At 36.4% G+C, this 12,032-nt stretch overlaps 1 protein-coding gene across 11 annotated transcripts in view; it reads right to left on the bottom strand.

Moving 5' to 3' along the window:
• Positions 1 to 2,973: 2,973 nt before the first annotated feature.
• The window catches only part of LARP4 (La ribonucleoprotein 4), a 64,722-nt gene continuing 55,663 nt past the window's right edge, over positions 2,974 to 12,032 (bottom strand). For 9 of the 11 annotated variants that reach the window (XM_060657650.3, XM_060657652.3, XM_060657651.3 and 6 more), the window contains 4 exons: positions 9,901 to 10,062; positions 5,225 to 5,349; positions 4,942 to 5,110; positions 2,974 to 3,323 (listed from right to left, as the gene is read on the bottom strand). In XM_060657650.3, the coding sequence (XP_060513633.3) occupies positions 2,985 to 3,323; positions 4,942 to 5,110; positions 5,225 to 5,349; positions 9,901 to 10,062 (795 nt within the window). In that variant the 3' untranslated portion in view covers positions 2,974 to 2,984. The remainder of the gene's footprint in view (positions 3,324 to 4,941; positions 5,111 to 5,224; positions 5,350 to 9,900; positions 10,063 to 12,032) is intronic. The other 2 variants (XM_060657655.3, XM_060657656.3) reach the window with 1 other exon arrangement.

The following is a 12,032-nucleotide window of genomic DNA, read 5'->3' as shown; positions in this document are numbered from 1 at the left end:
TCTTATCTTCTTCCAAAATCCAGTTGAATAAAGTTATAGATGGATCACTCTTTTGAATGCCAGTGTCTATATTTGCAAAACTGATAGAGACAGGCAGGCCCTAGAGATCATGAAAACCTCAATTATCAGCATAGGAAAGAGAGACAGGTTTGCAATATCTCCGTATACCTTCTCTATGAAGTGCAAAGCGATGAACTTGTGTGACTCTTATTCTCTTCATGCAGTAAGAACTATGACAGAAAACCACTGTACTATGCACTCAATATCATCTGTATATACTTTTAGCCTTCAACAGCCCAAGGAAGTGTTAAGTCAGAAGGATGAAGAGAAAAAACTGACATTTAAATTCCTCCTTCTAAAGAACCAAATAAATAATTGAACTACAATAAATGCCCAACCCGCATCAGTTACAGAGAACTGCTGGAAAAAACCCCAAACAAGTTCACACAACTCATAGGCATCATTTAGATACAAACCTTAAATTTGCTGTAATAAAATAAATGCTAAATACTGTGAATATATATATATCATACACACACACACACACACACACACACTCACTCTCTCTCTCTCTCTCTCTCTCTTCCGTATACATCCCACCAAACTGGGAACTATTAGCTGTAATGAGGCAAATTAAATTAAAAACACTATTTTATAAGAAATTTAAAAACAATTATGTCTTTAAATTTCTACTTTCAATAGCATTTTGGGGGGAAAAAAGCAAGAACACAGTTGCTTTCTTCAAGAAGAAGACTCTTCCTTTGTTTCAGTTAGAACATTTAGTTTTGGGAAGCTGGGTGGACTAACAGTAAGTCACACAGCATACAAGCGTATTTCTGTGACACATTGTAAGAAAAGTAAAGTTTCATTTTAAGTGCAATAATTAAGTTTATAATCCTTACCAAGTGATTTTTATAAAATGTTTATTCTCTTAAATCCAAGGCATTCACAGAGTGTTAACACTTTAAATGTTTATCATTTCCACCAACTGCAGCATTATCTAAGTAAACCAAAATAAGCACTTTTATCATAGATGTAGTCAATGATTATTAATACTTTTTTTTTTTTTTTCAAGGACCTAAACTTCCCCCAAATTTCAGCACAGGTAGTTTTATTGTATGTTTCATTCTAGTATATGATTTTAAAAAATAGTGTGTAGAAATGAATAGTTTCAAACTGCTTAAATATATTATATACCATGTTATCAATTCACCAAATCAAAAGCAACTGCCAAGCTGAATAATAAGTTACAAAGAAATGATAATTCTGGCTTGTACAGAAATGTGCAGTGTTTAGTTACCTACTAATACAAATCTCCAAAGCTTAACTTAGAGTTGGAAGATGAGTTTCACAGTAATGTAATTTTAACCTCCATTTACATTCATTTTAATATATTACTAAGATGTTTATTCTATGTCACAATGGTGCTTTCCAGTGTTCACAATTTACAGTTTCAATTTGTACATATGTAATTCACTAACATAAGGGACAGTTATTACCATTACAAACTATCCCTAAAAAGAAAACAAAACCCCACCTTACATAGAACTCTAAAAATGGTCTGACTTAAAACAGATTAATGCAACATGGTTTTAATATTTTAGCCATTTTCTAAACACCAGCATGTAAACTTGCCTACTTAATATGACAGCTACAACTTTATTCACTGAGAAAGTATGTATTAATTTTCTTCAACTATCTTTCTCACCTTAACTCAAAAATCTCATGACTTGCTGGTTCTGTTTCTGTGAATTTCAAACTGTATTTCTTTTTTTTTTTGAGAAAGGGAAGGAAGAAGATGATAAAATATACTGTAAACAGAAAAAAGTTGCCCCCAAATTAAGTTTAAAAAAAATTTTTTTTTTACTTCTACACTATTTAATACTTTAAGGATCAGTTACAATGTTTCATCTTTAACACACGAATAAATTACTGCAGGGTCAGTCTGACCTACCATTCTGGGATCTAAAATTCTAAACACGTGAACAGAAGAATAAACTACTTCAATGTTCAATTCGGAAATTTAAAACAGTTATATGATTTGACTAGACTGGTCAAGGCAGTTAGAAACATACAATTCTGTAGAATGGTGGTTATTTTGCTTTTGGGGGTGGGTAGTCAAAGAACAGAGAATAACAAATGAAGTAACAAAAAAACCTGTTTCCTATGGGGGGGGGGGGGGCAGGAAATCACAAAGCAGTTTAAACCTCTGAAGTCCATTTGACCTATCCACTCAGATCTAAAACATATTTTTGATTTTCTGAATAACCCCCATTCTTTCCTTGAGTATCAAGCTGACTGATAGTCACATCTCTAAGTATAATCAGAGTTTAACAGCTTGTTCAGACTGAATTTCAAAATGGAAAAAAAAATCTACTCCAGTATTACATTCAGTTTGCAAATCATTTACTAACATGACAACAGATTTGGCTTCAATCACTCTTGCACACACTCACACCACAACAGGCACTCCAGCCACTGATCTGCTTTGCAACACAAGGCCATATAGGCAGAGATGGCATTCTCCAAGCCAAACTTTAAATAGATTAAAAAAAGTAATTTCTAATTTTACAGAAATGCTTCTTCAAAAAATATTTTCTCTCACTCCCTCATCTCCTATACTGAAGGATGTGTAATATGTTTTTTTCCCCAAGCTAAATCTGAACCCTCAAAATTGATTCTAGGCAGAAGATCTCTGCAAATTAAAATCAAAAACAAAAATAGAAAAATTATATTTTTATATATGTATACATATATATATATATATATTTATACTGATTGGAATCCTCCAGCATTTTAAAATCACTTTAGAGATGAATTTTGGGATTCTACTGCTCACAACTCCAAAATCCACAATGATTTAAGGACATAGACTTTTCTCCTGCTTCCTTCCTGGCTACCCCTTCCCCTCCAGAACAGTTCAATACAGCCACGGCTCAAGTTTTAATGGGAAGAGAGAGAAGTTTCTGAATAGTTTGTTTGTTTTACTTTGGTGATCTGGGTGGCACATATTGCTCTTTGCCATTACGTCGAGTCACTCCCTGAGGTATAGCCCTATGGCCAAACTGGCGTCTCTGTTCCCTGATTTTTCCAGCTGCTCCCCTGGGAATGGTATTGCCTCGGAAACCAGAATATTCCTTACTAGCCCTTGCTTCTGGCTTCTCATGTGATTTCTCAATGGACTTCTCAGGAGCTCCATTCTCTTCATTTTTGGTGGGAGACACTACATTGGAGCGAAGTTCTCGTAGTGGCTGCACAAGAACTGGAGATGGTTCTTTAGGGGGCTTCTGGCACACTTCAGCATAACTTAGCTTTCGGGGTTCCTTTGAAGTGAAGATAAGAAACAAACTTATGGTACACATTCTGTAAATAATAAGCTACAAAAAGGACAGTGTGAGGGGCACCTGGGTGGTTCAGTCAGTTGAGCGTCCAACTTCAGCTCAGGTCATGATCTCACGGTTTGGGAGTTCGAGCCCTGCATCAGGCTGTTATGACAGCTTGGAGCCTGGAGTCTTGTTTCGGATTCTGTGTTTCCCTCTCTCTCTGCCCTTTCCCTGCTCACGTTCTGTCTCTCTCTCAAAAATAAACATTTAAAAAAAAAAAAAAAAAAAAGGATAATGTGACCCATAAGAAAATCAGTAAGTTATTTATTTATTTATTTATTTATTTATTTATTTATTTATTTATTTTTTGGTAATGTTTATTTATTTATGAGAGGGTGCGTCAGGGGAGGGGCAGAGAGAGATGGAGACAGAGAATCCCAAACAGGCTCCACACTGTCAGCACAGAGCCCAATGCAGGGCTCAAACTCACAAACTGTGAGATCATGACCTGAGCTGGATGCTTAACCCACTGAACCACCCAGGCACCCCAGTAAGTCATCTTCTAGGGAAGGGCAATAGGCAGTCTCATACACATTGCTATTAAAGTGTATTGGAACAATCTTAAAACAAAAACACAATAACTTCGCTGAAAATAATAAAATGCCTTGGCAATTTATGTAACAATAACTTCACTTGAGGAATTTATCTGAAGGATGTTCATGTCAGCATTGTTTACGGTGATGAAAAAAACTGGAAACAACCCTAAATGTCTAATAAGGAAGGACAGATTAAGTTAATAATGTACATTCATGTGATGAAATGAAATGATTCTATTCTGTCCTCCCTGGCTACAAAGAACCCTAAGATGGATTCCACGAGAATCTTAACAGCATCTGGAAACCAATAATGTATTAATAGAGGACTGATTAAGTCTTAATTACTTCATCGGAAAAAAATGGACAATAGGGGTGTTATGAGAATGGGATAAAGCATGTAAAAAGTCTTTAGCACTGGTCTTGGCATAGAGCAGGCTCTTCAGTTATTGGTAGCTGTCATTCTATTATTATTAAATAACAAAATAAACTCTTCTTAGCCTAGAAAAAAGGAACTATAACCAAACTGCAATTAGTTATATCAATGAATGAAAAGATTATACATAAATTTTGTGTTTTTCTCCTTGCTTTTCTGCATTTCCCTAATTATAAAAACAATTTCTGGAAACTGAATAAAAATAGGAGTGGCCCTCATAAGACTTGTTAATAAGCATTATAAAAAAAGAATTTCAAGGGGCTCAAAGCCTCTTTACACTAGCCCAAAAACAATACACTCATCATAATCTGAGTAAGAAAGAAGCTTCACTTAACTATAGGATGATCAGAAAAAAGCCATTAAAAAAACCCAGAATGAATAGTGACTTCCTCACTATCTCCCAAAGGCTAAAATTTCCTGTTTCTTCACAGTGATTTTAAATTCCTTTAGCTTCATTTGAGGCAGGCAGCCTCAATTTGGGCTATTTCCAATGACCCTACTCTAGCAAAGACTTATGCAGGAAACAAAAAAAAAAATCTCATTATTTAACCTATTATTTTTTTCTCACATACCAAACTCATCAAGTTACCTGTAGGGCCATAGCTACAGCTGCATTTATGTTACTATTACATGGTGAAGCACTATTTGTCCTTGATGGCTTTGTAGTACTTGGGGAAGAAACTGGTACAGTTGTCTGGTTGAGAACATCCTTCTGAACAGTGGAATCCTCTATAGGATCCTTTACTTGCTGAGTTGTGCTAAGGAAAAGAGAGCTTGATATTAGACTTAATACAGCACACAAAAACACCTAAGCAAATGATCAGAAGAAAAAGTAATCTCAATGTGGAAGATCTTCTATACTGAAACTGTACCTTAGTGCAGGAAGCTCAGCAGTACATGGAGGACTGGTACTCATACTGAGTTGCTGGGCAGAGGTGCAGTCTGTCTGTTCATCCTCTGCAGGCACTGGGCAACTAACTCTCAACTCTTCGTTATCCTTAAAGTAAAATCATATTTCAAAATTGATTTATATCGACACTTCTTCAAAGAAGATATACAAGTGGCCAATAAGCACATGAAAAGATGCTCAACTACCATCAGTTATTAGGCAAATGCAAATCAAAACCACAATGAGAAACCAACCATTTCACACTCACTAGGATGGCTATAATCAGTAAGACACACAATAACAAATGTTAGTGATGATATGGAGATAATTGGAACTCTCGTACACTGAGGGTGACAATGTACAATGGTGCGGTCATTTTGGAAAACAGTCTCACAGTTCCTCAAAAAGCTAAACATAGAGTTACCATGTGACCCAGCAGAATATATGTAAGAGAAAATACATGTCTACACAAAAACTTAATACACAAATGTTCATAGTAGCATTATTAGGTTTGGGTACAAACCTGAAAGCTCATCAACTGGTGAATGGATAAACAAATTGAGGTCTATCCCTATAATGGAACATTACAGTGCAATGAAAGGAAGTACGTACTGGTACACACTACCACAATGGATGAACCTTGAGGACATTATGCTATGTGAAATAAGCCAGTCACAAAAAGACAAATATTATATGATTCCACTTATATGAGATACCTCAAGTAGTCACATTCATACTAAGTAGAATGGTGGTTGACAGGGGCTGAGCAAAGGGGACAGAAGCAGGTAATGGGAACTGCTGTGTAAGGGTATAGTATTTTATTTATTATCTACTTCATTCAAATGTTTTTATTTTTAAGTAATCTCTACACCCAACATAGGGCTTGATCTCACAATCCAGAGGCCAAGAGTAGTACACTCTACCAACTGTCCCGGCCAGACACCCCCTACAGCATTTTATATTTACAAGATGAAGAGTCCTGGGGGTACGTGGGTGGCTCAGTTGGTTAAGCCTCTGACTTTGGCTCAGGTTATGATCTCACAGCTCGAGAGTTCGAGCCCCATTCGGGCTCTGTGCTGACAGCTCAGAGCCTGAAGCCTGCTTCTGATTCTGTGTCTCCCTCTACGCTTGCCCCTCCCCTGCTCATGCTCTGTCTCTCTCTCAAAAATAAATAAACATTAAAAAAAAAAAAAAAACAAAACAAGATGAAGAGTCCTAGAGATTAGAAGCACAACAATGCAAATGTACTTAACACAACTGAACAGTACACACTAAACAATGCTGAAGATGGTAAATTTTATATTTTATGTATTTTACTACAATTAAAAAAGAAAAACAGTAAGCCCTAGAAATTAAAATCAATTGATGCAATACAAATTTCAGCAGGTTTAAAGGTAACACTCAGAAAAACTTTGTAGAAAATATAGACAAATACAAAAATAAATATTAGGAAAGCCAAACAACAAAAATTAGAGATTCAACCTACAAGGTGTAATATCAAATTAAAAGTTCAAGAAAGAGAAAAAAAGGTGAAGAATTTATTAAAGACACAACACAGGGTGCTTGGGTGGCTCAGTCAGTTGAGTGTTCAACTTTGGCTCAGGGCATGATCTTGTGGTTCGTGGGTTTGAGACCCTCATCGGGCTTGCTACTGTCAGCACACAGCCTGCTTCGGATCCTCCGTATCCCTCCCTTCTCTCTCTACTCCTCCCCTGTTCATACTCTCTCTCAAAAATAAACAAACATGAAAAAAATACATAATACAGGAAAATTTTCTAGAAGGTAAGGACAAGTTTCCAGATTGAAAGGGTTTCCCAAGTATCCAGAGCAATGAATTAAAAAAAAAAAAAAAAAAAAAAAAAGAGCCACAACAGGGTGCCTGGGTGGCTCAGTCAGTTGAGCATTTTGACTTTTATTTTGGCTCAGGTCATCTTCTCGTAGTTCATGAAATTGAGCCCCGTGATGGGCTTTGCACTGACAGAGTGGAACCTGGCTGGGATTCTCTATCCCTCTCTCTGCCCCTCCCCTGCTCACGCATACGGGTGCATGCTCTCTCCCTCAAAGAGAAAAAAAAGGAGCCATAGCAAGATACACCTTCATAAAATTTCATAGAATAGAAGGGTTAAATAAAAGATCCTAAAACCTCTAGAGAGGGAAAAAAGAGGTTACAGAACTATCAGGAATCAGAATGATAGATTTCTAAAAAGAATCTCTGGAAGACAGATCATTTCCTAAGCAAGATATAAAAAGAACAAACCATAAAATAAGATTAAGAACTTGTTTTCACTTACAAATACTAAAGACTGAAAACCATAGGTAGAAAACACACATAACTGACAAAGGATTAGTATACAAAATAAATTTTTTAAATTCCATGAATCTGCAAGATAAGAGATAACCCAACAAAGTACCAAATACTTGACTCTGCAAAAGAAGAAACTCAAACGGCCAAAATATGAAAAATTAAATTTTAAAAGATGCCCTACCACTCAGCAATTCCACTATGTAATACCCTTAAAATAGGGTCATGTATGGTTTGAACATTCATAGCATAATTGCTTATAATGTCAGACAGAAAGACAGCTCAAGTGTCCAATAGCAGAATAATGACATTCTTACAACAGAATACAACAATGCAAAATGAACTAGTCATCTGTATCAGCAGTGATGAATTTCACACAACAGAAGAATACATACAATTCCATTTATATTGTGTTCAAAACAGGCACAACGAACAGTATACTGTATATTAGGGGTTGACAAACCAAGGCTCACTGGCCAAATCTAGTTTATGACTTTTGTTGGTACGGCCTATGAACTAAGAGTGGTTTTTAAGTTTTTAGCATGCGGCCCACAAAGCCTAAAATATTTACTGTCTGGCCCAGCTCTACAGAAAAAATTTCCCAACCTGGAATGGTAAAACTATAAAGAAAAGCAAGAAAATTATTATTGCAAACTCAGGATGTTTATCTCTGATGGGGAGGAAGGGAAGGAATAGGAAGAATTATAAATAAAGGGGGAGACAGATGGCACTGCTAAGATGTTGGTGATGTTTAACGTCCACAATTGTGGGTTGGGATTACAAGGGGAGGCACACTCTATTATTATTCTTCTTTAAAAATGTGTGTGTGTGAATCACACCTCAACAAATCTGAGAAGCCATCAACTGTAAAATGCACTATTATTTTATGGATTACTAAGAAAAAAACAATGCCACTTAAACTACAATAACTTTTAATTATAGGGCAGCCTGATTTTCAAAGGTGGAAAACATGAAAAAAATGTCTATCTCAAGACTGATTAAATAACTACAATATTGCACATTATTTTTTAAAAGGGAAGACAAAAAAATACCTTCAAAATTCCACAGGAAAATGATTTCTAATACAGAACTCTACACAAATAAGCTACTGATCAAATATGAGAACAGAAAAACATTTTCAGAACGCAAGATCTCAAGAAACATACTAAAACCCATTTATTCAGGAAGCTCAGGAAGATGTGACCCACCATAATACAGGAAAGTAAAACAAGATTAAGAAAAAGAGAGGATGCAACAAAAGAGACTAAGGAAAATTCCCAGGATGATGATGGCAAAAGAAAGCCCTAGCTACAGGATTGTGCATTGTGCAGCCAGCCACTGAGAGTACAAGAAGGAGAAATAATAGCAATTTTCTGAACTGAAGTTCAGTTATGAAAAAAATATGTAATATTGAGATGTGACTTACAAATGATGGCATATCCTAATATAAGTGGCAATGTTTTTACTTTCTTAGTGACACTAAAATAACGGGGCATCTTACAATGGATGGTATCCCAGATATGACGCAGTACAATATACAGGGAAGATGAGAAAAGTATGTTGGTTTAAGAGAACTAAATCCTCAGCTTCTAGAATGGGAAGTTAATAGACATTGAAAATTGGAATGTCAAGAAACAGCAGTATATTGGAATGTCTGGCTGGTTGTCAGGGGAGCATGTGATTCTTAATCTTGGGGTCATGAATTCTAGCCCCACACTGGGTGTAGAGATTACTTAAAAAGAAGAAGGAAAAGAGATATCAGTATATGTTATGTGGGGAAAACAATAGAAGAAAAAGCTAGAGTTGAAGTGGTTGCAGGGAACTACTATCTATTTTTCATTATAAGCCTAGATATACTATGTACGTGCACACTATGAGATAAAAATGAAAATTGAATTAAGAAGAAAAAGGGAAGAAAATGAGAAATCTGTGTGGTGTAAGGATTTTACCATAGGAAGAGGTCTATACTCAAAAATATTTTAGGATGGGGCAGCCCAATCTTTTGACATCAACTCTCCACTATTGGAAAGCCTGAGTTTAGCAAACTAACTTAGGATCCCTTTACATCATTGGCTAATTACAGGCACTTCAGCACAAACACCACTTTCCATCAGCTTGCATCAATTAGTTCTACCAAGCTGAACTGATACAAAGACATGCAAAAATGAAGCAACATTTTATTGGCCTGTGCAGCTTTATCATAAATCTTTTAATAATACTCAACGTGTGCTGAAAATCCCATGAATAAAAACTGCCAGAAATACATATTAGGTGCAAATAAAATTTTAAATAATAACTCTGGAAACAAAGGCTGACTATGGTCCCATAAGGTAAAAGACTGATGCTTCAGTGTTTACCTTTTCTTTGTAGACACCTTTAACAACATCAGACATCCTACTCTCCAAAACAAGTTCACCTGGAGTTCTTGATGAACTTCCAGGTAAAGGAGGAAAATTTGAGGCTAATAAATCAAACTTTGGCGTTGGAGCCTTTGCTTCAGCTGATGAAGACTGGGGTCTCTAAAAGACACAAATCATAAAACAGGTCACATGCCAATCTCATTCTCTAATCCTGTACCACAGAAGCTAAAAGCTGCAAGGAAACAAAATTCTAAAGCACAGAACTGTTCGTTCTCCTATAAATTCTTGGCTTCTCATTTCAGTTGAGCTCTCGTTTTTCTTTATCAATCCTACTTACCTTTAGTCAACTCCCTCTCTTGTTTCTCTTGCAAACTCTGCTACACTCCATAAGCCTTTTTTTTTAAATTAAAGTTTATGTATTTTGAGAGAGTGTGTGTGCATGTGTGGGGGAAGGGCAGAGAGAGAGAATCCCAAGCAGGCTCCACACTATCAGCACAGAACCCAACGTGGGGCTAGATCTCACAACCGGGCTAGATCTCACAACCGTGAGATCATGACCTGAACCAAAACCGAGTAGGATGCTTAACCAACTTAGCTACCCAGGCGCCCCACACTCCATAAGCCTTTTAACCAATCTCTGCTATTTGCTTTCTAAATTTGCAGTAACTTCCTTAAAAACAAAAACCTATTTACCTATAGTCTCAAGAGAGAACAATATCCTTTCTTGAAAATCTGATCTGCCCTTCCACCCACCACCCTATATACCCTCTGGCAAGACTCTCACTTGTACTTCCTCTACTTTCTATTTCCTCACCTTTGTACTCATCACCACTAAGATTGCTTTGACAAATCATCAAAGTCTTCCACAATGCAAAAGCTGACAGATCCCCCCCCCCCCCCCCCCCCTCCCGTAGCACCTAGTATGGTAAATATTCTTTCCTTTGGGAGCTCCTTCATTCCTCCCTTAGTTTCTGTGATACCTCTTCCTCCCAATTCTCAGATCTCACAATCATGTGTTTGTCTCTCTCTACCCACGCCTTTTGACGCTCTTAGTTTCTATGTGGTTACTATTCTTTTCACTTCCATACTCTCCCTGTGGGATAGCAATTATACATGGCTTCAGCTACTACCTATATGCAAACAATCTTTCAAAAATTTTTTTCTCAAATTTTTTTTGACTTTAGTTAACATAACCTATTGGTTTAAGGAGTAGAATTCAGTGAGCCTTACAACAATCTTTTTCACTTTGGGGGACTTTCTGGCTACACACCACTGAAAACTCACCAAAACTCATTGAATTGTACATACACTTTCAATATGTTCAACCTAGACCTTTACCTGAAACCTAAACATCCATTTGTCTACCAGCCATTTCTACTCAGATTTTGGATACTTCAAAGAGCAAAATAAATAATCTCATTCTTTAGCACAAAGCTACTATGTTCTCAAAGTTCCATTCTTGACCATTCCTCTATTTAAATCACTCTCTCTGCAGAGTCCTTTGAATGATATCATCTACACTTATGATCTCAATTACTTTGTGTAAGCTTACAAATCCTAAATTTTATCTCTAGCTAAAACCTCCTTCCTGCACACAAAGGCACCTCCACTCTGCCTGTCCTACTGGAGAACATGTTTGCCTCCTTTTTCTTCACCCCAAACTTCAGTCCTCAATGTGGGTATTTTCAACATATTAAATGGACTTTGAAACTAATCTCCCTCTCCTCCATTGTTTAGGGTCATCTGAGGATTCATGTGGACTGCTGCAAGTTGTTGCCATTCACGGCTGTTCATGGTATACAGAAAGCTATAACAAAAAATAGTACTGTTTTAAAAGGTGTACAGTTTTCCCTAAGGACTATTCTGTGTTACAATGCAATACATTTTCTTCTTTGAAAATACTTATCTTTTCACTACTTATATATACGTAATATGCTTGTACATATATTACATGTACCCTATAAACTATATATATAAAATTCACTACTTACACATTTAAAATAAGCATCATACCACAAATTTATGATTTATCTGTAAACTCTAGGCAGGGTTTTCTTGAAACCTCTGTGTGTTCCTGTATCATTCCGATTCCTCAACTCCTTTTGCTCCCAGTTAAGAAATGGCAAACA

The sequence above is a fragment of the Panthera onca genome, chromosome B4, assembly GCF_046562875.1.
Source record: "Panthera onca isolate mPanOnc1 chromosome B4, mPanOnc1 haplotype 2, whole genome shotgun sequence".
NCBI classification, from domain to species: Eukaryota; Metazoa; Chordata; class Mammalia; order Carnivora; family Felidae; genus Panthera; species Panthera onca.
The sequence above is the reverse complement of the archived record's forward strand: the minus strand, read 5'-3'. Positions and strand labels throughout refer to the sequence as shown.